This window comes from Pteropus medius, unplaced genomic scaffold, assembly GCF_902729225.1.
Source record: "Pteropus medius unplaced genomic scaffold, Ma_sr-lr_union100, whole genome shotgun sequence".
Lineage (NCBI taxonomy): Eukaryota > Metazoa > Chordata > Mammalia > Chiroptera > Pteropodidae > Pteropus > Pteropus medius.
The window spans coordinates 15757971-15784381 of record NW_024351543.1 but is presented as its reverse complement, the minus strand read 5'-3'; the positions used below and the strand labels follow the sequence as shown (position 1 = coordinate 15784381).

The window sequence follows — 26411 nt, the reverse complement described above, 5'->3', positions numbered from 1 at the left end:
TCGGGTGAGTGTACTGCATGGACATTTGTGACATAGTGTTGGAAGTCATGTAACATCACTTTTCTTATACTCTACTGAACCAAGCATTTGCAAGTCACACGAATTCAAAGCAAGAAGACATGGTCTCCCATCTCTCCATGGGAGGAGTGACAAAGAGTTTTGTGGTAATACTTTAAAACCAGCACAAACAAACATTTTACAGTATATGGGTCTCTCATCTGTAAAATAGGACTACATTATCTCTAAGACTTCTCTAGTACTTAAAATCCTTGAAGTACTTTCCTGTAATTATCTTTATTTATTCACATCAATGTTGAATGTCATTTCTTTTCTTTAAATATTATTTAAAAGACTATAATACATACAATTAGGGGGAAAAAAACAGAGAAAAACATTTCTGTTTTAATACCCTTCTAATTATTTTACATTGAGTTGTTTGTGTGTGTGTGTGTGTGTGTTTATATGTGGTATTCATGTGTCTCTGTATGTGTGAGTGTGATGATCTCACCAGTTCATGGTTTGGGAACTTTTTTCTAAGAATTAAAAGAGCCAGAAAGAGTCTGGAATCTTGTTATAAGTGGCATCGGTTGCCATTACAACTAAACATACCATGTAGCAGTAAAATGTAATATTCTAATTAAATCGTAGTGGTTATTGTTCTTAGATTACAAACTCAAATGTGCAAGAAATATCACAGGAACACAGGGATACCCTGGATGAGAATGGGATGGTTTAGGATTTATTTTCTATAAATCTGCTTAATTTTGATTCTTAATCTCTATCCCGATGGGCTCATGGAAAATTCAGCCCTTATTTTTGGAACCACCTTCCCCACTAATTCCTGAAGTTTTACCATTGTTCCAGATTCTATGCAATGAGAACAAGGGGCCAGGGCTTGGAGGGGTTTCTGGTTCTCAGTTCTCCGTGAAGCTTGATTTCCTCTTCAGAGGCCCATTATCCCAGGTGCTAGGTTTGTTCAGGTCTGCCTCTCTTCTGCTTCTTTGCTGTGCTAGGGACTTGGTATTATTCTTGGGAGAAACTGAGTGCTACAGGTTTAGATTTGCTTCTCAGTGCACCATGGGCTATTCCTTTAAAGCCCACCATGCCCTCAGGTCCTTGCCAGGAAGAAATGGGCAGGGGCCCTCCTCTCCAGGGAACTCAACTGTCACTCCTTCAAGTCCGAGGGATTCTCTACTTTCCACTTTTCCTTCATCCAAGCTCTGTTCCTGCCCTTTTCTCAACAGACTTGGTTGCCTATCAATTCGGAGCCTGAATTATTAGCAACTAAATAACTAGTTCACTTAATCTTCATACCTTCCCTGGAGAGGAAAATATTTGCATTCCATCTTTCTAGTGTTTCAAAGAAAGGGAAGAGGAACAAATTGATTATTTTTCCATAATGAGAATGAATGTTCACATCCTGCCACAGAAGAATATATCAGGCTTATTTATATGCATTGCATATCCTCCAGTATAATAAAGGGAATCACACTTCTATCTGATAGTTTTCTTGAGTCTGTGTTCAACCATTTCCTAAATCTCCTGGGTCTGATGGAAGAACAGCTTCTTTCATAGCTGATAACACTGAAGAAATACCAAAAGAGAGAACAAAATGACAGACATAGGGCTTATTGTTAGGATGAGATAATGCAGGCCTTGATCCCTTATTTGCTATTTCAAATCCAAAGCTCTGAAAAATATAAATAAATTTCCTAGCTCATTTGGTTTCAAAACCTGATGTCAGGCTACTTATAGTTGCTATTTATCCCATTTAGGGTGAATATTTATGTCATATGGCAGAAATATTAATGTGTTTAATTATGGGGATGTCACCTACACCACTCTTTAAAGTCTCACATAATATCCACCTTATTATCTTTCTAAAAATGCCCCAAATGTCTAGATTTCTAAGTCTATCTGACTCTGAAGGTTTGAATAGGTTTTGGGAGATATGTATATACCAGTAAATTTCTTATTCATGATATTTCATTGCCCATTCAGTCTAAATCATGCAGAATAATATACTGGGGCATGATGATTTCTAAGTAGGTTTGCTAAACTGAAAAGAAAAGTTTTCTTTGAATTTCAAAAGCTTGCAGTGGACTCGAAGCAAGGAGGAAGACAGGTTGCATCAGAACAAGGCTTCTTCTGTCCACACCACTGAGTCTAGTCGAAATTCCCCAGCCAAAGGGAAATAAAGGAACTATGATGAGCAAAGATATCCATGTGGCTGAGAATCAGCAGCTTTCAATGGTTAAGAGCAGATTAAGGCTACAGTTCTCCTTACCAGCAACCTCACCAGCATGTTTAAGTGAAAGCAAGTCTCAGATTGCACAAAAGCAACCCTACCAACTATTTTATAATCTCAAAGAAGTCCCAAATCTCTCCTTAGGTGATATCATCATACTTCACACTTGAGACAAAATCAGCAATATTCTAGAGGTGTGAGATGTAGCAATTTTACAGTTGAAATCTGACAACTAGAATCTTTCAAATCAGTACCTGAACACTGTTTTAGGAGCAGACCTCAAATAACATCCTGAAGGATCCAGACTTCTGGGCCAACTGGATTCTGTTCATGTGAAGATAGACTCTTCACAATGCTTCTAATCTATTCACATATCTTGTATACTAATGAATGCCTATTTGTACATCCATTATGATAATAAACAGAATGTCTCCTATTGATAAATAAAGGTAGGTAAAGGTCTCTGGAGTGTGACTTTTGATTATATACAAACTCACCATCTTTGGAATATTTTTTGAGATTGGAGCACCTATCCATCCTAGCTATGTATATTAAAGTTATCATACATATACACACAGATATATATTAAATGTATATGCTAAAGTATTTGACAGTAAAGTACAGACTACAATTCACTATCTGAGGTCTTGTGTGAGTGACCCCTTTTCAATTTACCAGGGCACTCAGGAGCCCTTCAAGTTGGACCATGAGACACAGCATACCTAGAATGATAATGGCTCTGGTATTTAGCTGAAATCCTTTCAGATTCTCAACCTCCACACTTGGACTTGTTTGGGACTGAATGGAATCAGCTGAAAGTCTCTTTCCAAACTGGGGAAGCAGTGTATTTTCTCCAGCTCTTTCTGATCAGGGGAAGAGACCCTACTTTAGGAACAGAACGGATCTCATTAGAATGCCTCTTCACTATAGGTCCCCTCTGGAGTATACTGCATCATGATTCCTGCAAAGAATGTCTCTGTCATTGGCACAAGCAGTGCAGGAAAAACTGTTAATGCAGGCAATATCTTGGGGTTTTGTTTTATGAGACAAGTATTATGTTGACAATGTAGATCCAGTGTTAGGGAATTATATCAATCACATACGAATATTGTGTAAAGAAATTAAATTATTCACAAGTTTTACGGATATTAAATGTGATTTCTTAAAACACTAATCCTGAATTTAAACTCGAATTTTGGACATTCAAAGTTTTAACATTCAATAACACAGAAGTCAGAGGATAATCATGTAGACAAGTTATACAGACTACTATGTGTGATCTAATATTAGATTGAAAAGAATCATAAAGAACATACAATTTTCACCCTGTTTTAAAAATATTTTACGTCTTACACATGTGTCTATGCTCATTAATTCATTCTTGCATCGATATCTTTTAAATTATTCCTCATTTTCCATTTTCCAGCATTATTAATAATGCTACAACGAATATCTTTATGTAAGTTGGTATTGGTACATTTTTTACTTTCTTAAGACAGACTTATAACAAGAAGTTATAAATATTTTTACGGTTCTTAGCATTGCTGGCCAAATTATTTCCCAAAATGACTGTGTCTATTTTTAGTCCCACCAACAATACATGAGAACAAGTATGTCACAGCACATTCATTGGTTTGTGTAGTACCACTCTGTTAATTTAATATTCCACAATTATACATCATTATTGCTACTGCTTGCATTTCTTTTATTCATAAAAGATTAAACTTTTTTTCATATATTTAGAAATTGTAGTTTACTGCTGAGAATTATCTGTCATATTCTTTACATATTTATCTTTAACACCTAAATGATTTTATGAATTATATTTGCCACAAACATTTTCCCAGCTTTTATCTTTTCATTTTGTTAATGTGTACTTAATATATCCACATTTTAAAATATGTACAGAATTAAATCACTCTATTTTCTTATGAATTCTCCTATTGCATTCATTTTTAAAAAATAACTGTCTTTCCAAAGATCCCATAAATATCTAATTCTATTTTCTTAAAAATTTTCTGTGGCATTTTTTTTAAGAGTTAATTATATGTTCTCTCTAGAGTGTATTCAGATATATGGTGTGGGCTTGAGGAAAGATCATCTATATGTTTTTCTAATTGTTAAACAGATGCCCCAACATCATTTAATGTGAGCATGAGGGTGAGAAATTTTCATGTATGATTGCCTTGTGTTACATTCTTAAAGACACAGTAGATTTGTCCCTGAAATGGAAACTACTTCTGGACTATTTTGCTCCATTATCCAGATTCCAGTATAGGTCTGCTATAGATGATATTACTTCTAATTAATGTTAATACTTTTCACATCCAGATCTTTAAAAATATTATAGCTTTTGTTGTTGTCGCTGTTTACTCATTTTGTCATGCATTTTCCTTAATTATTTTATTAGGAAAAATATTAAAAATCCAGCACATACCCAGGGCCCATACCATATATTCAGAGTTAGTAAATGTGTGTTTTCATGCTTGATTCAGAAATTAGCCTTTTACTTAAAAAGAAACAAATCATTACAAACATACCATCACCATCTGTGGAACAATACTTAGTCCCCAGTCTCTGTCCCGACTGACCTTCCCAGAGTTCACCCCTCTTACGGTTTAAATGTGGATCCTTCCCCTCTATGCATGTACCTACAATTCACAGAGTATTATCTTCTGTGTAGGGTCTTTTTAATTTATATAAATGGAACTCTGTATGCATTTCTCTCCCCTATATGGTGTTTAATCACATGTGAAAGTAGTCGAACAAGGAGGCCATTCCCCTGAGGTGGCTCCAGTGCTTAGGTAGCCCACTAGATCTAGAACACGCTTGACTGTTATCATCCAGAGTAACTTTTGCTGGGGACTTTTTCTTTATTTTCAGAATTTAATGATTGTTTTGATGGAAAAGACAGAGAAGGGACTTCAGGAACAATTACTCACTCTCAAAATGAGGGAAAACCATCAGCAATCAATGAAGCTCACGATGGATGGGTCCAAAGTCATCTGAATGTACAGCTCCTGCTGTTAATTCAGGAAACTCTTGGATGAGCATTTATTGTATCTTTCCTTATTTGAAAATAAGAACTAAAGGGTGATCCATTTAGATGAGATCAGGCCCAAGACGGGAAGCCATTCAGTTATCAGGACAGCTGGCAGCAACACACAAGCTAGCATGGAATTTGAGATCAGCAACAGCAGTACAAATGCCAATCACTGGCTTTTGATTACCAAGCACATTTTAGAAGACAGAAGTTAGCACAGGGGCTAGTAACCCAGTTTTTCTTCAGGTTTTGTATACAATGACAATTAATGATTGTTAGCATATTTCAGTTTTCTGAATTGCATAACATTCCTCTTACTGCAAGTTACTTGCTTATCCAAAATCAGATTTACCCACCTGCCTACCAAGCTGGTTTCTCTTCAGATTTTCCTGATAATGCTGACAATTTTTCCATTTACTCAATCTTCTATAAATGCCATCCCACATAACAGTGCACCCTGGCTTCGACCCTTGAGAATAGTTCGATCCACACAAACATCACAGTACTTTAAGCTGCCGACTTGAAAAGGTAAAACTCAAATATCAGCTAGTATACGGGTCAGTTACCTTGGTACCAATGTGATCTCATTTAGAAGTCAAGTCTTTGCAGCTCTAACTGCCAGGCTTTTAATTCTGCCTTGTTCCCTATCTTTGATATCTAGAACTTACTGTTTAGGCCTGGCCTCTCCAAGTATTCGATCTATGCTTTTTCCAAGGCGTAGAGCATGGTGGTGCTGCTGGATCACTGCACTCCAGTTAAAATCTCCTATTCCCGTTCTGGCTTTAGACGACCCAGACCTGCTGCCAACACCTGGCTAGCACCCAGGTCAAGCCAGCTCCAGCCCTCTAACCATGAGACTTCAACATATAAGCCAGCTCCAATTTATCACACACCCTCCACCACCACCACCACACACACGTGCGTACACAGAGGCTAGGAGTAGAAATTTCGCCTTAAATCTACATCCATTGAGGTCACACTTCCATGATCTTATCACACAGACCAAAACAGGTAGGGATGCTGTGCTACAGCATAAATATGAATGTTTTTTCAGTGGTTTAGTTAGCCATAGGAAGGATGGAACAGGCCCAAGTGCCACATAATCTCCATGTAATCTCCATCCTCAATTGTTCACACTAGAGAAGTGATGTAGAAATTCCCACCTAGACTTTATTATGTGGCTACAACTATAATGAGCAGCCAGAGCTTGGGGATAGTGGAGAATTCAAAGCAGAGCCTTACAATTTGGACACCAAGTGAGGAAGAATATGTGTGCTCTTGCCTAGCAGACCAGCAAGTCGCTAGGGAATGAATAGAAAACCTTTCTGGAAGCCATGCAGGTTCAGTTGTGCAGCTCTGGCCTCGGGCTGTGACAAATACCAAAAGTCATGCCCAGGCTTCCGGACAACGGTCATTAAAGACTAAGTTGGGGCTCCTGGTCCCAGGATGAGAAAATTCCCCTCTGTAGACTCAAGCCTGAGAAGACTTAGGGAAATGCGGGGTGTGGGTTCTCGAACACTGGACCTAACCATTCAACTAAAAACTCAACTCACGTGGCGAGTTACATATGATATAGAAGATATCTTTCTAGATACGGCATGGGTTTTTAAATGTGACAATGGGGTCCTGTCCCAAGAGCAGTGAGGGAAGGATTTAATGAGGTATCCTCAAGCATGCGTTGCTCACTCCCACCCTTACCCGCCCACCAGCAGAAAGGGGCTTAACCTGCAGCGAGAACAGCTGTGTTTCCATTATGACTTAATAACCTTCTCACCCTTGGTCTCCAGCAGAATGTGACCTACCCAAAGAAACCTCAAAGCCTTCAAATATCAGAATAAAGATTGTTTAGAACTCACCATCCACATGAACCATAGCTATGTTCTGCACAGTGTTCTATATTGCTACCAGCTATCAGTTGGAATTGCAGAATATTTCAAATGTGACTCTATTCTAGGCAGTGTTAGTGAAAAGTTAACTTGTGGTGACTCTTGACTCATGGTGACTTAAGGTTAGCATATGGCTCTAGTCTTATACTCTTGTGAGGAATATTTAGAAATCAAAATCATACTTACCCAAGGAAGAAAATTTTTCTGCACCAAGTCAAGTCTAAATTCATTTTTAAGGAGAAAGTTTTCCTTTTTTCTTCAGGGACACATTTACTAACCAGAACATTTAACATCACAGTTTCTAGCATGCATTTTAAGATTAAAGATTATTTAGGTGTTTTCTCTAAGACAGAGGTTAGTTGTTTTACATTTATGTATCCAAGTGTTCCTTGAAACAAATGATCTCCAAGGGCAAATTAATGCACCTACCTGCCAACCCTTCCTTATGTTCACAATTATTTATTGGGTGATTATTATGTGCTTAGGCTTCAATGGATATTCTATCTTAATTTTAAAAATGTACAGAGATATATAATTACAAATAGTGATATGTATATTTTAAGAAAATTATAGAGAGCTTGTATTGGTGCAGATCCCCTTTTGGATAGGTGGAGGACAGGCAGAGAAGGCATCCCTAAGGAACTGAGACTCAAGCTGAAATCTAAACTGGAAGCAGAAATTTAATTAGGTAAAGGGGGAAATAACGTTCTAGGAAGAGGGAGTGATATGTCCAAAGGTTTTGAGGTGTAGGGTGAAGGGAGGGTGGGATCTGAAGGAAGACTCATTTTTCTGGCCCTCAGTAGGAGGGAAGCAGCACAACATAAAGCTCAACTGCTTGGGAGTTGGAAGAAGGCGAGGCTTTGGCAGCCACCTGCAGAATTTGATCTTTATCCTGAGAATTGAAATCACTTGCCTCTGTACAGCTTAACTATCAGGACTGAGATCACTTACGTCAACATGATTTAACTGTTTGTTTCAGGAGATTCTAGCTCAGAAAGTCAAGACTGTAAATCAATGAACAACTTTACTGTTTGCTTTAGCAAATTCCTGCCAACCAATTTATCCAGCCAAACACTTGACTCATCTCTCCCATCAGGCAAAAGAGTGCTCACCTTCAGAAACGGCTTGCTTATCGCATAACAGCTTATTAATCAGGACTTGAGTCAAGACTCTCACCTTGCTGTGCCTACAAATCCAAAACTATTATATGATGAACTGTGCCCCGATCAGTTTGCCTTGAAAGATACACCTTCACCCACTTGAGCATAGACCTGAAGCCTGTAAATATCCTCCTTCAACTTCACCCTTCTGAGATATCACTAAGGCTCTTTCAAGGCAGTGTTTTTCCCACACTCAGTAGGGCTAAATTAACTTTGCTTTGCTTGACCTACAGGTTTTCTGATGGTCTTTCACGGAGTTGGCAGTTGTCAATCCTAACAGCAAACAAGTCATTGAACATTTTTAAGAAAGTGAGAGATGTGATCAGTTCTCTGTTTTCATCTGGTTGCAGTTTGGGGAGTAGATTGAACAAAGCCCAGAATCACTGCATGGATGTGGTAGGAGGCTATTGCTATAGTCCAGGGGAGTGGTGATAAAAGCTTAGAATTTGGACATGACAATGGAAATGGGATAAATGAATGGATTAGGGACATGTTTTGGAGGTAAACCCAACAATGTCCACTACTAGATTGGATAGTAGGAGAGAGAGGGAGACAGGGGTGTCAAGAATAAATTATAAATTTTGGTTTACTAAACCAGGTAGAAAATGACATCATTCACTGAGATGGAAACATGGATAAAGGTACAGGTTTGAGGAGGGATGTGGGCTGGGGGTAGGAAATCAGGGGTTAATTTTGGACACTCTATGTTTGAGATGTCTTTGAAATACCCGAGCATTTGCACATGTAGCTGTGCAACTCAGAAAAGCCTGAGAAACAAAGCAATGGCCACATACTCATAAAATAATTATTCTTACCTCTTCTATAGTCCCTGTTAAATTTTCTTAATATTTCTTAATACTTCAACTCAAAGCCTCTCTATAATGCTGCCCTCCGACCTCAATGGAAGAAAGCAGGTAAGAAAATTCCTACATTCTAGTTTGAGAAAGGGGCCATGACAGTATGATAAAACTATTGCCCTCTGAGACCAACCAAGTTCTTGATGCTTTTGTTAGCTAAGTGACTGTGGGATGCCAGACATCATCAGATTGGTAGGATTAGTCCAAAATAATTTTTTCCTCTCCATATAACTGGAAAGTGAAGAAGTTTAGAGCTTGGGCTCTGGGGTGAGGTAGATTTAGATTTGACTTTTGGATCCATCACTCGCTAGTTTGATAATCTTGAAGAATTTTTGTATTTTCTATCTGAGCCTCCAGTTCAATTGTAAAATCAGTATAATAATAAACCCCACCTGATGGGGTTTTGTGATATATAAATAAGACCATGTAAATGTACTTAGCTGATATAGTACTTGACATGTAGTACAGAGTCAGTGAACGCTAGCTATCATTAAAATCATCCTTGGTTTTCTGCATTAGACGATCCTCAAACTTGTGGAATTTGACCATGAGAATTGTCATAACTGCAGGAGTAATGGGTTCAAGAAACAGGAAACCTGTATTATTTTTCTACTTTTGGCTACTGTTTAAGGGTATGGACATCCAATGCTTCATTTGTTCAGTCTCATGACAGTTAAGAAGGGAGTGGACAACAGAATGAGAACTGAGACCTCTCTTTTGTCTCTACTTGTGACTTCATTTTAACCTGTGGTTTCCTTGTGCTGTTAGACAAGTTTTCTCAGAAGAGCTGGTCAAGAGTCCCCTTACTGGAATGCTTCTGCTAGACTGCACTTTCCAAAGCCAGAAGCTTCCTGAAAGGGGGACTTTGTTATACATCCAGTTGGATTAAGCAAGTTTAATTCAATTTTCCTTGAGTTAAACTGTATAAAATAAATCCTCTACAAATTAGAACAAATCAAACCAGTTCTAAATGATTGAAATGAATTTCCATGAGATCAAGGTAGCTCAAATGGAATGTGATTGAAGCGAAGAAACACAAAATTGCTTCAAACTATAATCAGGCCAGTTCAAATTATATTAGGTGAGTTCTGACCAATTTAAATTAGGAGGAATCAAACTGATCCTGAAGAGGTTAAATTTAATCTCATTTTTCCCATGCAAAATTGGCTTTAAATGAGTTAAGGGGATTAAGACATTTCAAGTTGTATCAAATCCATTTCCAGTTGGATTCATTAAATGTAATCTGGGTAAAACTAACTCTGCTTGAACCAGACAGACTTGAACTAAACTGGATTCCAAACAGTTTAAATAGAATCAGACTTCATCAACCTGGGTTAATTTCTGAGCTGTATGAAAACAAAAAATGCTTTAAGAATTGGTGCCACCCAATGCATGTGTCACAGCGGCAAAGCCTATAAGTTGCCTGCCAGTATCCATTCTCATATTTTTCTTTACTACTAACAGAACTGCTTATATGGTTATAGACAACAACATATGTGGTTAAATAGATGATAGATAGATATAGATAGATAGATAGATAGATAGATAGATAATAATAATAATAATAATAATAATAATAATAATGATGATGATGATGGTGATAGATGACAGATATAGATAGATGATAAAGTCATTAAATAAAAATGTAAAAACTACATAGCTCAGTGTCCCCTACAGAGAAGTGTGGCAAATGAGGGCATGGTGGATGGGCCACTGGGAAAGTCATTTTCTATTTCTTGCTGCCTGAAATTTGGAGGAGATGGCAGGAACCACAGTGCCCAAATTACAACCACAAGTGAAACTTGATGATTGCATCCATCTCTAAGGATGGTAGAGTAAAAATGTAGAAGGATCCAGGGTCCTTGACAACATGGTGGAGGTATCATCCATCTATTACAACCGTCAGTGCCCCTCCCAAATCTCAACATTCACCAATCTTAACAAAGGCTTTAGTTGCAAGTGTTTGTCTTGTACTCTCTACCTGAAGGCTTCCCGGGGCCATGGAAGTATGGTCAGGATTGTCAGGGAACTAATAATGGCCCTTGGGACAGCCCTCAATCAATTAATTTACCAAGGGATTAATATTCCATCCTCTTCACCCCTCTGATGGGAAATCTGAGTTATGTTCTACACCCTTTCCCAGAGGTCATGGCAGGGTCCAGCCTCTGTTGTTCACAGCATTAAATTTGCTCATTAACGTTCACTATGCTGGTTTCCTTCCCTTCTCTGTCTCACTTTAATCCCCGAACATTTTAATCCCAGGAAATGTATAGGCTGCTTGCTCTCAAATCCTTGTCCATATCTGCTTACAGGGTAATTGGATGTAAAACATCATCTCTGGATTGTCCACCTTGAGACTTCTTTTGAATGAAGAAAAAATAAACCACTCTAATGAAACCAGAATTATTTGAGTTTTCTGTTATATGCTGTTGAACCTCATGCTCTGATCCAGTTAGCAATGTGATAACTTCCTTAAGTTTAAATCCCTTAATGTTATTGAATCTTTTTTTCAATAAAGAACCATTGTTGAATATCAAAAGCCAGAAGAGGAATTTAAAAGTCTTTTGATTGAACACAGTCTGATGGCTACTAGAATATTGAAAATTATATTCTAAACGATTATTTTTAGCGAATAAAATTTCAACAAATAAATGACCTCTACATTGTTAATTCTAAAGTTAATCTCAGGTCTTACTTGACCCATCCCCAGGATTTGATATGAATGATCACTCCCTCCTTCTTAAAAAATGGTTCTTTACTTGGCCTCTGCCAACCACTCTCTCGGTTCTTTCTCTGTCTCATTGGCTGCTCCTTCCATCTTGAGCTGTTGTCCCAAGGCTCAATTCTTGGCCTGCTTCTTCTTTATGTCTACAAATACTCTAGATTATTGCATCTAATCACAAAATTAGAAATAAAACCTCTATTATTATGGTTTTCAAATTTATATATTTGGCCCCAAGTTCCTTCTACCAGTTGAGACTCATAAGTAATTATTTATATCTGGTTGGCTGACTTACAGACAGCTCAAATTTACCATGACCAAAACCAAGTAAAACTATTCTTCCTGAAGTTCTCATCTCAGTAAATGGCAATTCCTTTCTTATCATTGCCCAGGCCAAAAGTATATGAAACTACTCTTAATTTCTCGTTTCTCTTTGAACACTCCACTCTATTAACCAACCCTAACAACTTTACGTTTAAGCGCCTCTAGAATCAAACCTCATTATACCACTTCCTTCACTATTACCCTAGTATAAACTATCATGATTTCTTGTTTGAACTGTTAAAGTTACCTCCTATTTGGTCACCCCAAGTCCACTCTTGCCCACATATACCCTATCCTCCAAACAGTAATTACAGTGATCCTTCTAAAATATAAGTTGAGCCACTCAATACCCTATTTATATTCTCCGATGTGTTTCCATCTAACTCCAAGTCCCCAGCTACAGGGCCCAGGGTACTGACTCTTAGATATTTCTTTAACTTAATCATCTGCCACTCACACTTCCCTCTGCTCAAGCCATACTGACCTCCATGTTGATCCTCAGAAGTACCACAAATGCAGCTCCTCAGGCTTTTGGCTTACCATACCCTTCACCTGGAATACTCTTTCCTCAGACACTCACATGGTTCTCTCTCTCACTTCCTTAGTCTTCATCCAAATGATACCTTACAGAGAGACCCTGACAAACCAACTTTTCTCCAACAGCACACCTCGCTCTCACTTTTATACTATTCCCTTCACTCTTTTTTTCTTCAAAATACTTATTACCACCTGACTTGTTACACGTTTACTTGTTGGTGTCCCAACTAGATTGAAAGCTTCAGAAGAGCAAGGACGTTTTCTATCGTATGCACTGCATATCCCCAGAAACCAAAATAACTGTTCAGAACATAGTAGGCACAACTATCAATGTGTTTAATGAGTAAAAAAATTATAATTAACCATTTATTGAAAAATTCTTGACCATTCAGTCAATACCTGATTGGGTGTGCTATATCTTGACATGTTAAGGGGAAAAAAATGGAATTTTCAAAGTACCTGACAGCGGTTGTTTTTTTATTGATCAAGGAGCTTTCATCTCTCAAAAAAAAAAAAAAAAAAGACACACCTGAAGCTGATCTGTGGCTACTGCGTTTCCCACAGCTTGCCTAGTAGATGAAGAAAGACTAGACAAGAAGTAAATCCATACTGTGCTCTGTTTTCTCCACTTAATCAAAAAACTAAAAAGTAACTTGCAACCTGCTCTCTCAATTATTTAGCAAAAATGCCAACCAAGCCCAATTCGCTTCAAAAATGTATTGGTACAGCTCAGTAAAGGGGAGATGACAGGAAAAAAAAAAACAAACACTAAATTTGTGCTAATGTTGCTTTTTATTTCATGAAACTCAAATTATTGCAAACATCAATTTCAGGAACATTTTAGAAAAACGTTAAGACAAAAAGGCAATGAGAAATGCAAAACACACACACAAATACCTATCACCAGAAACTGAAGTGATTCAGAGAAGATTAAAATGTTCTTTGACCAATGGAGATATTAAGAAACCATATACCCCAAAATAAAAATATGAACTAAAAGCAAAGAGTACGTATCTGCTCTTTACTCTTCAAAATTTAACTGACATAAGTTAATAATAGAGTATCAAAAGATTATTGAATGTGCTAAGTCTAATACTTGAACACTCATCAATCATTTGCTTTCCAAATCAGAGCTCTAATTAGATTCATAATTTTACCTCGTTGAACTCTGAACCCATAACTCTGAATTCTGTTTATTTCTTAATTAAATAAGATTCTCCTAGAACTCTAGGACCGTGATCAGAGACAGAATTGCAATCATCCACTCCAAAGAGAAATGGAGGTGTTTACACTGGAAGGTTTCTAATTCCCAGACTCTCTGCCCCAATATAAACCACTTAATCGTCTACACATTTCAAAGCCTGAGACAAGGAATGTTGTATCACCCTGAACTTCATTCTGGTTATTTCCTACAAGAAGAGAGCAAGCAAAGAAATAGGCCCCTCAAGTTAAAAGAGGTACATATTTAGGGACATATTTCTAATGTCTATGCCCAACTCATGACACAATGATTTTGAGAAGTGAATTAAGACTATTGTTTTGATTGAAAGGGCCACGCTAAAATGTTTGTCTTTTATTCTTATCTCTAAATAATTTAGAATAGATAATAGTTCATTTTAACTTTTGAGAATAACCATTCAGTCTGCATAAAAGATACATCTTTAGAAAATAAACATCTAATATAGTTTCTCTTTTAAAAAACAGCTTTGATATCTCTCTGATGCCTCTAAACATTTGTGCTACTGATGCCACAGCTATATTTTCAAAGACCAGCTCAGGGACCACTGACATATTAGATATTCATTCCTTTGCTGCAAAACATCACAGTGATGATTCAGTCATTACAAGGTTTCATTAAACATTATAAGGTTCTCAGATTTTACCTTGCCTCAGAATCACCTGGAGGGCTATTTAAAATACAGAAGGTGGGGCCCCACACCTAGAGTTTCTGATTCAGTAGGTCTGGGGTGGGGCTGAGAATCTGCATTTTAAAAAGTTCCCAAGTGATACTGATGCTGCTGGTCTAGGGACCACTTTGAGACCAACTGCTTAAAATTATTAATTTGTATGTTCTTTAAAGAGCAATGAAAGCTTAGAACTCGGGCCTTACATAGTACTTACTAAACTCTCTTTAATTCTCTGTCCCAGGGACAATCTTTGAGAAAACATATTTTTATAGCAACAGTAGTGCCCAAGGAGCTACAGAGTCCTTAACGCTTAGCATTCTGGTTTTGCTGGGCCTGGATGGGGCGCGTTTCCTATTTCTCTCCAGAAGGGCTGCAGTTCCCTATGTGTCCCCAGATGCCCTGGATCTGTAACTTTCCCCAGGACAGGACTCATGCCTCTGGGGGACCAAAAGCCTCAGCTACATGTCTCTACCCAGTAGGTCGATCTCATCCAGGAGGAAGTCCATGTCCTCGCGGCTCACTTGAGGGCTGATGACCACCTGGCGGAAGAAGTTGACCTTCCCCCTGTGGGGCTGGTAGCCCAGCATGAGGCTTCCCTTCTTCATCATCCTCTCTTTAATGGCTGGGGCCACCTGCATGGGAGAGGACAGGGAGAGGTGAAAGGCCAGCACACAGAGGCATCACGACTCATTGGACCCAGCCATTTGATATTTACTGGGCATCCACTGCTGTGGGTTTTATTCCCATGTACACAACAGGGTTGACAGTAATAATCATCATCATCATCATCATCATCATCATCATCATCTACTGAGAACTTACGACATGTGAGAACCGATTCAAGTGCTTTAGATACATGGATTCAGTTAGCTTTCACAATAACCCATTAAATAAGCCATTAAAATATTTGAAAAAGTGAACCAGATCTATCACATACATAAAATTATTTTCTATAAAATCAGCGTTTCATTTTAGTCTTCCTGAGGGCCAGCAATGTGGGGGAGTGAAAAAGAAATAGTATGAGTTTGAGCATTAAAAGGCAGAAGGTTGTTGAAAAGTCCTTCGGTATAAAAAAAAAAAGTAACTTAGGCCAAGAATTTTCCATACTATTAATATGCCCATTTGTAGATGAGGAAATTGAGGTGCATGGAGATTATGTAAATAATATGAGGTTCCCATGTTCAGTAAGTGCGAGAGCCAAGATTTAAAACCAGGCAGTTTCACTCAAGCCCATACTCTGCCACCTAAACCATTACATAATGCTGCTTCATTAAAAACAGATCAGGTATCCTCAGGGGTCACAGTCTCAAAAGCGTCAAATGTTACATTACCAAATTTGTCTCAACTAAAAAAATACTCTAGTTTTTCTTGAATAAATTCTTGAATAAACTCTCGAATAAAAAAAATTAGTCATAAATGGGGGGAAAAACCCACAAAATAACAGCCTTGCATTGATAGTCTACCAAGAAAAACACTAACACAGGTATAATGTGCAGTTCTATTTTGAAGACTAACAGTTTATTAGTTTATTAATAGGACATATGTGGAATATAAATACTCTGTCTGTTATTAAGAGGTGTAAAGTTACCAATAAAATTAGGAAGCCCATATTTTAAAGATTTCCAGCTAACATGAGAATGGGCCCTGATAATCCAAATGCACAGATTTTTCTAAAATTTTAATGTTTGAAGAAATTAGTCCGATTTAAGAACCACATGGGAAAATGAGTCCATTTTCAAATCAGTAGTATGACCACCCAAGAACTAGGTTATAAACTTTAAAAACAATTAAGAGTGTACTTTTACTGGCTTAGAAATGCAAGCAAAGGTTTTCCATTTTCATTTTATTTTAACTCCTTAGAAATTTCTGAGCACGTTCTATTGAATATGTGGAAAAGAAATATAATGTGTTCCTGTCTTCGCCTTCTCAGAAAGATGAGATTTAGCTAATCCAGAAGGGAGAAATGCATACATAAATAACACCAGGCACAATGTGCTTGAAAATTACTTAGGTGACAGGCATCAATATCAGTTCCCAGGAGCCTCTCTCTGAGCGTGGCCATCCCACACCTCTCTATTTTTTAAATATACCTATGTTTTGTCAGATACCCCCTTGAAGACATGCCAAATGACTTCATTTGACACTCAACATAATCTCAATCTGTTCTAAAACTTATGGAAAAGTTGGGGAGTTTTAGATCCCTGGAGATATGATGTGTTGGACTCAGCCTTAGAACCTTCTCAAAGGATGTTCAAGGATAATTTTAACTAAGTACATTTTTCCTTATGTGCTAATTTTGGTACATAAACCTTGCAGAACATGGACGACACTATTCCTACAACAGCAAAACAAACACCAATTAAGCACAATCACACTGCCATTCTAGCAAAGGAAAGGAGTTCTCAGAGTGTGAGACAGATAGAAAATATATGAGCTTCAGTGAAAGAAAAAAAAATGTAGAAAAAGAAGATGAAGTCAGAGATCAAGCTGGGGAAAAATGTGAGCCATCTCATGTTCTATAAATATCTGGAAAAGTGTCACAGATTTTATTCTGAGCTTTTTAGAGATTAGAAAAACAGAGTTAAGTAAACATCATCTCTAATCTCTGCAAAATTTAGTGACACGTGGTCAGTGGATCCTGTAAGTTGGAAGCTAATAGGTAACTCTCTATTATGCCTGTGCATATCTCTTTGAAACCCTTATATTTGAATGCTCCAAGCATCAGTTTTCTTCCAAAGCTCTTTATACAAGTACCATTTGTTATTAGAATTATAAAATCTAGTGAAATAATATGTAAGCCAATGGAAGGTGAGTGCAAAAAGAGAATGCTTTCCATAAAAACTAGGTTGAATCCTTTGGAAAGACTAGATAAAGGGGGACTACTAAACAAAGCCCCAAGTTAGGTTTGCTAAGAGAACAGCAAAAGATTTTAAACAAAATCTTAAGAGTCCAGACTGAGGCTATACACAGATAGTACACAGGGGCCTGCACACTCACTGCACTTAAAGAAACGTGAGCTGGATATGACAGGTGATCCCTGAAGAGTGTAGTTTATGCAAGAACGGTGGAGGCCCTCTAATCATCAGACCTCTAGTCAAGAAAAGCCTCACTTGCTTTTGGAAGGCATTTGGAAATCTACCTGATGGGGGCGGGGGGAACTTTACATCAGAAGGTGGGGAAATAAAGGCACATAGATGTATTTTAAGTTAAAATGTTTGATTTCAATACACATCACATGTTTTTCTAGGATTATTTGCTTTTACTGACCAATCTTTATCATCTTAGGTAGGAGGGTTTCTAGAGTGAATGTGGATGTGAATGGGTGTATGCGTGTGTGTATGCACGTATGTATGTGTGTGTGCACGCATGTGTGTGCACAACTACATGTAATTTAAACTTCTACCATTTGTTGCTCATTTATTGCTCTTAAAATTCTCCTACTTGGTCACAGAGCAATGCAGAACCATGGTATGACTTAGGCTCATGGTATGACAAAGGCACATTTTTTTTTTTAATTCACAGAACAAGCGGCCTCTTGATATAAACTGAAGGTATGAGAGAAAAACACGGTAGTGCACGTGCTGATCATTAGGAAGACCTGGTCCGCCTGGGACAAATGTCTGGCCAGGAAAACCACAGACTATCAATTTTAGAGCTTAGAGATTGTGATTCTGTAAAAAAAAAATTTTTTTTAAATCAAAACTCCCTTCATATTCATCTTCACCCTCCTCTAGGTACACAGGGTATAACTGGCTCTGGTATGTTTTAGCCAAATTTAACTTTAAATTTTAGCCAATTTTAAATTCAAAACAGGTATGTTGGTGGCTCAAACCCAATTTGCATTGTCTATTTCTGTTTACTTTTCAATAACTCTATTCTTCCCCCAAAGTGCTATTTTATGCCTCACGTTTGGAGAGCATTAGAATTTTGATTCCAACTCATAATACGTCAGAGGCTCACATGAGGCACTTTTCAAAATAAATCTGTTAGGTTTGCATTTCTTGTAAGCAAACCAAAAATATTTTCTAATGTGCATAAGAAAAGGTAAAAGAAGAGCCCTCGATATTTTAATATAAAGATATTTTTGATCTTTAAATTCTTGCTCTTGTATAAGGCATAAGACTGTGCTTCCATGGACAAAACAATGGTATAAGAACCAAACTTTTAGGCCAAATTTTGTCACTAACTTACAAAAATTATAAATAAATGACTAAATATTTATATGACTCAGAGAACCAGCTAAGCGAGGGTTTGACAATACAACACACATTTTATTTATGCATCCATGAATACAAGATTAAGTTCTAGAGAGAACTACTTCTAGGCAAGGGGCCTCCTTTCTCTATACTTCTTGGGGAAAAGAAGCCATAAGCAACATCAAGGTTGATATTCATGGAATCTCTGTCACAAGTTATAATTGTAGTAGTAGTTGTTGTTAACAAATATTTTACCAGCTCTTTACAATTTGCAAAGTACCTTCACATGTTTGATTCCCATGAACTCAAATTAAAGTTTATTTAAAAGACACCCATATTTTTGCAATTTAGGCACCAAGAATGCTCTCATTAACAACCAGCTTATCACCTTTGCACTTAAAAAAGTCAACCATTTTTTATTTATAAGGCTCCAGGCACAATCCAGTGCTCGGTAACTTGGATAGTCTCTTTTGCTGATCATAGCAGAGAAACAGTTCTAATCTGACAGCATGAAATACTCATAGAGGAAAGAAAATATGCACAAACCAAACGTCTCTATATGGATGGAGCATGCATGGAGGAAAGCAGTTTGGCAGGAGTGAGATTCCTTTCCAGCTCTCAATTATTTTACTGCTGGTTTTCCTTCAAATTGTAAATCAAGTTCTTTTCTTATGCCTCAGTGCACTGGTCCCTGCATCTTAAGTGAGGGAAGATCCTGACATTTCCATTCGATTGCACAGGAACTTAATCGACATGTTTCTATGGGATTGCTTTTTCTCCCCTTTAAATAATGCTCCAGCAATGATTTAGTCATTTAAATAGAATTTTGTTGTCACGCCCTGAAGCATTAAATAGCATTCGATATTTAAAAGTTGCTTAAACCCAGAGAAAAAATAAATAAAACAACTCTGTCAATCTGGCTAAGGGTAGTAATCTGACAACACGTAATCAACCAGGCACCATAATAGCCTCTTATTAAAACAAAATTGTAATGTCCATAACATGACATTTCTTTTTAATTGTTACTTACTTAATGTTAACAGCAACACTTTTTTCCCAACATATAAAGTGTTCCTCAAATCATCTGTGAGGAAATTTATTTTTCCAATGCATTACATACATACTTTTGTGACATACAATAAAAGTGAGTTACTAAATGAAATCGAATTACTAAATAAAAGTGAAATAAAAAAAAAATCATAAAAAAATACAAGCCCAGTTTTGTTGTTTTATTTTTAAATTCAACAGTAAAGTTTCTCTGTTAAGTTGTCATAAAAGTTTCTAAATAGTGGTGGTGTCCCCCAGTTCAAGGATCTGCATGGGCTGGAGGCCACACTTCCAGGATTGATGCTCTCTTAACTCCTTCCGCTCCTCGTGGGTACATATTACTTGAATCATAAATCTTGTTATTTTGCACACTGATTTCTGCTCGTTGGCATGGTCGCCATCCCATCTCGAATGGGGTTTTATATGGTAGGATATAAACTTTGGCACCGCCATGCCAAAGTTTACCTAAACATCTCCCAATTGTTAAATCTTGGAACTGCTCCCGTGATGATGGCATTTCGGTGAAACCATGGACCCCATCATGAAACCCCTAAATCAGTTCTTCAAAGTCTAGTCCAGAGATCATAAAAGTAAATGGATCAAAATGTCCTAGACTTTAGGACCTCTATACAAGTTTTCCCATCATTTGCTATGAGGGTAAAATAGTCACATTTTCTCTATAAACATGGGGCAGCACAACATTCAGGGTGTCTGAGAAGACAAACTCACAGCTAAAAAGGTGACCCTTTTGTAGCAAATATGAGAGGCAAAGAATATGTAAGTTACTACTATGACTTTAGACAGCAATGCATTCAGAGCTTCTAATGAATCCAGAGAGATTTATTTCACTAAATTCTCCCCTAAACCATAAACTATGTTCCTCAAGCTACAGAAATGAGAGCTGTTTCCCCAATTTCAGTTAAATTAATCTACATTCCATTTTCTCCAAGGAAGCAATGATTCTTTGAGGAGGAGGAGGCTAAACTTATAATAATTTGCAAATCTTGTGGGTAGAGCAGGCAGAGTAAAAACTGAAAAATAAATTATGAGTTTTACTATAATTAACATTTTTCGTTAAGAATATCTTGCCTAAAAGAAAGTTGCATCAGATGCGGAAAATCATCTATAATATTTTTTCTCTACATAAAAAGTCACTTGAGTTTCTAATTACCCTATATTTTCACTAAACTTCATATGTATTTAGCTTCTTCTGTATTCCCTAAAACAGAATTTATAACCATAGTAAAGCTACTCATTGCAATACATGGTTAAGCAAATAAACACTGAGAAACCAATATAGTGGGGGCTAATATAGCTGCTATACTTGAATGTTCGTTGTTCTAGGTCTGGGGTGGCAAACTTTATTTGTCTGTAAAGTACCAGATAATAAATATTTTAGGCCTTGTAAATCATACAATCTCTATTGCAAATACTCAGCTCTGCCACTGTGATATGAAAGCAGGCCTAGACAATATATAAACAAATGAGCATGGCTGGGTTCTAATAAAACTATCTAGGGACAATAAAATTTAACATCATGTGATTTTTGTATGCCATAAAATGTTACACTACTTTCGATTATTTTTCAACCACTTAAAAATGCAAAGGACATTCGTAGGCTACACATTAATCTTAGGCTACACATAAATATAAGCCAGAGTTGGCTTTGGACATCGCTTACCGACTCCCTGGGTCAAAATGAAAAAAATATGTTATGAGATGTAAAATGTACCCCTTCAAAGGAAGAAGTACATAGACAATTATGTCCATTGGGCTTCTTTCAGAAGTTTTACATTGAGCCAAGAAAAGGTAAAGGTCTTCTTGACTCTCCTTCTTCAGAAGAGCATGAAACCAGAGCCACAGATGGGTGGGCAAGGCTGCCACTTTGGCTCTCTTCCAGCACAGTTATTTCTGAACAATCACAAAAAGCAACTTGCTTTATACTTTCCTCCCAAATAAGCTGGGTTCCGAATAAGCCCCACTGTTCATGTTACCTTGAGATGGTTCATCTGAGTAGGATATTAAAATCTAGCTCATGGAAAGAGTTAGCATGAAATGTTCATACTCTGTGCCTGGCACCCAACCCCAAACTGTTTCTGAAACTTATACAAAAACTACATATTTCATTTCCTCATTAAGTCACTTTTTGGGGGTAAAGTTAGGGGACATCTCTGATTTTCTGAGGCCAGACAGAGATGCAGAGTGCATCAAGGTGGGGGCCAGAATTCAGGGCATACAAAGCATCAAGGGCCAGAACTTAAATGGAAGAATTGTGGTGCGAGAGAGTAATCAGCATGCCTACACCATTCGGAGCACTTGGATGGGCTTTCTGCTTCTGAGAAGGGCTCAGGCCAGTGCAGTGGCAGCCTAGGAAGAAAACATACAGTTTTCTCTGCCTCGCTGAACTCAGGATATAGTCAACACAAGCTGAAGACCAGTTACCCATCTGAGAAAAGCTGCCCTGGAGAGAACACCCAGTTGTGCAGATATGGAAAAAAAAAAAAAAAAAGATGTAATTCCTTTATTTGTTCATTAATTTCCATGATATCAGTCTCCATAAATAAAGCATCATGATGGTCCTTTCATGAGCTGGTGAATGGGAAGGTCATCAGAACACCCACATTGGTTCACAAAGTCTAAGCACAGATTTACATCTCCGTTTTCCTTTTGCTATCAATTTTTAAAGAAAGTATATTCTCCAGTGGAAAAGTGTATCTCATAAATTTCTGATTATGAAAGAGCTCAATAATATGCCATATATAGGAACTTCCTAAAACTTAAATGAACATTTTTATCTTTCAACCACATATCTGAGTTTCCTCTGACTGTAAATAAGAACTGACTTTTCCGTTACACATGCAACTCAGAATAAATAGAGTCGAAATGGGTTTTGACCTAAGCTAAATGTATATCCTCCAATTTGTAACTTCTGTGTTACTTAGAGTGGTTATTGCTAAATGAACAGTTGTTGAAATAATACATTCCTTATGGCCTAAACATACTATAGTCCAAAGTAGAAAGTGATTTCTTTAGTCTTATATAAAGTTCTTTGTGATAATGGTTAGCTTTACATGTTTAAAATGTAATAAATGGAATCTCTCACTTGATAAAGATGAAACAGTTGTCACCTCACAATACAGAAACCTTTCCTTTGTATTTCCAAATATATTTGAGTAATTTGTTTCTTTCCCAAATGTGGTATTTTATATAGAAGAGGCATTTGCCCTCCCAACACAGTTTGCTTTCGTCTAAAATGTTTCCAATTTCACAGCCCTGAACTGCAAACATTTTGGTTATGCCTGATCAACAGTCAGTGTCCTCCTCCCATCAAGGAAGAAGCCTGCTAGAACAACGATACAGAATTCACATTTCTTAGAGCACCTGGCAATGCAAAAGCAGGGAAACTAAAGCCTCCTTAATTTTGTCTAGATACCATCTAAATTTCTTTTTTTCTTCTTCATGCTTTAGTCTTAGGTAAAATGATCCTATTTCTCTGTCATTTTATCAAGTTACATGTTTTCCTTTTAGAATAGGGAATAGCTAAAGAATGTTTTTTGTTATTGTTGATAATGACTTGAGGCTGATTCTCCCATTGCTCTGTGTAGAAGGGATCACACTATACAATTTGGTGCATTACCTTCTGGGGCAATTATTTGTTGATGCAGGATTTAGAATACTTTCTTAAAATCCCAATCAAATTAAATTATCGAATATGTTTTTTCTCGTACTTTTTTTAACTAAGTATTTTGGCCATACAGTCTTATTAACAAAAAGATGCAAATGTTTACAACTTAATTCAAAACAACACGATGCCCTTCAACTACTGAATGGATAAATAAATGATAGTACATCCCTACCATGGAATACTATTCAGCAATAAAAGGGAATAAACTACTGATGCAACCTGGATGAATCTCCAATATATTATGCCAAGTGCAAGAAGCCTGACTCAAAAACTACTTACCATATGACTCCATTCTGAAAAAGGCAAAACCACATACATGGAGAACAGATCAGAGAGTGCCAAAGTTTGGGGCTCAAGGTGAGGGGCTGACGACAAAGAGGTAGCCTGGGGTAATTTTTAGAGGTGATGGAATTGTGTCATGTGTGACTACAGTGGTGGTTTCATGACCACTGAACTATAAGTTCTGTCCTAAGCTGGGCCTTTACATGATTTTTCTTTATATCCCTCAGAGCCTAACAGAAAGCCTCGCCAGCAGCTAATGCTAGGCCCTTGTCAAAACTCGCAGTACTATATACTTTAAAAGGTGAATTTTACCTGTATTTAAATTTTTAAATAAATAAATGAGTTGATTCAAAAGACTAAAGAGGTTCTGAGAGGACATGTAGTTACATGAGATCAGATGAATAACTTGAGCTTCCAGCGCTCCAGTTTCCTTATCCCTCAGCAGAAGATGATAATAATAGTACATTACTTCTTCACAAGATTGATAATCTTCACAAGATTAATATGGACTATGATACTATAAGTACAGCATGTAATACTGTAAAGAAACAGATAGAGCATGGTGGACATTAATATTCTTATTCAAGAAAAGTCTAGAGCACAAACTCTAGAAAGGAAATGGAACTCGGAATTGGGATGTTTCTTTCCAGTTCTGCCACTAATTGCTTGTCCTTAAGCAAAACACTTAATTTCTCTGTAGGTCTGAAATGAGAAAGGTCATGTTGACCACTCAAGTGCAAAGAGTGAAGGTATTTTAGATGCAGGCACTTGTTGCTTTTCTTCATGGTGGACTAACAGAAACTGTATGGCTCAAGGCTTTTTGGAGACTCTCCAACACATCAGATCAAACATTCAAACGCATCCACCATACTTAATATATATAATTCACGTATAACTATAGAAGATTTCAGTTGAGTTGTGGTGACTGAGATAACATAATCTTATGTTATGTTTGATTTTGTCATATTCCTTTTATCTTTTGGAGCCATTTTTAAAAACTAGTAAATATTTTTATATGCCCCTATTCAATATATGTCCCAAGCTTGGTTCACACTAGTGACAAAACACCCAGTTCACTCAGGACAGACTTAATTTATACCTATAATTATCAATAGAACCCTTTTTCATCACTATCAGTGAGTTTAGACTAACCATACATAAACCAACAGACCTGAGAACCAATTCCTGAAATTCTGTGTGACTTTGGGCTAACCGCTTTGAGACTAACATTCCTCTCCTATGAAGAACTGATAATCCCTTGTAGGATTGTTATGTAAACTAAATGAAATAATATATTTGGATGCAGCAAGCATAGAATTTGTCATCTGCTAGGCAGTCAATAATACAAGCTGGAATTATTAATTTCTTAAAGTGAATTGTTTTTAATCAATTTTAATTTCTTACAGTGAATTGTTTTTAATCAATTTTAAAGTGTACTGGTCTTTTATTACACTACTTCATTATTATCTATTGAGACATGAGCATTTGAAAGAGTGAAAACACGACTTGTAATTTATTCTTTCTCCAGAAAGCATCTAAACTGTATTTAAACAATTCTGAGAGTATGAGTTAGCAGCTTTAGAAACCAAATCTTGTACATCAGTATGCCACATCTGTATTAATCTTGTATTTAAGTTCCAAGATTTTCTAACATTGACAAAGTAAACTTTTTTTCCCCTTTAAAATGTAAGACAGTTTTGATCATCTTGTCAATTTTGTGGGGGGCGGAGGCCAGAGGCAGAGACGGAAGCTTTCCATTGAAATGTACTGTGCACAAGAATGATTTTCTACTGTATTCCAGAAATTTCGAGAATTCTGTGTATTTTGTAAGTGTGAGAATTTTTCAGAATACAGAAATATTTTATAAGAAAAAAATTTACTTCTTTGGACACGTGAAAAGGTCACATATCAAAAAGGTCATTTGTTTCGATATTCATGAGCTTGTGTCTAAAACTGTATAGTCTCCCTGTGCTATCCTGACACTTCTATTTTTATCAAAGAAACACTGAAAAGCAGTATTAGGTGCTTCCCAGATGTGCCAGATGCTACAATCACCTGGATCCTGGCCTCAATCCAGAGCAACTGAATTTGAATCTCAATGGGATAGGCCTGGTGGTCTAAACATTTACCAGGTACCTCAAATTCTTGTTATCATGACTTGAGTTTAGGAACATGGTGAATGACAGTGTTTTAACTAGGACTTTGGAAGAGGTTATGGTGGGGTGTGAGATCAGAGGTGTTTGGGGCAGGAAAAAGACAATTTTGAGAGAGGAGGAGAGATGACATTGGGAATCTCCCCTTTTCTAACTGTTTATGTCAATTCTATAGTAAAATAAACCAGTGACCTTCAAGGAAGTTGCCAGCCAACTTTTCTGTTAATCATAAAACCTGAAAAAGTGTTCAAAACACTTAACCATGGCTCAGGAAACAATAAAACTCTTTGTTTTGATTGCCTGAAGAATCAATTTGCCTCCTTCAATATATTTTCCGCCATCCCTTACATATTCCGCCATCCCT

At 37.1% G+C, this 26411-nt stretch overlaps 1 protein-coding gene across 5 annotated transcripts in view; it reads right to left on the bottom strand.

Annotated features, from left to right (window-relative positions):
* Positions 1-13550: 13550 nt before the first annotated feature.
* GADL1 (glutamate decarboxylase like 1) overlaps positions 13551-26411 on the bottom strand; it is a 166355-nt gene continuing 153494 nt past the window's right edge. For all 5 annotated transcript variants that reach the window (XM_039843478.1, XM_039843476.1, XM_039843479.1 and 2 more), the window contains one exon: positions 13551-15316. In XM_039843478.1, coding sequence (XP_039699412.1) covers positions 15143-15316 — 174 coding nt within the window. In that variant the 3' untranslated portion in view covers positions 13551-15142. The remainder of the gene's footprint in view (positions 15317-26411) is intronic.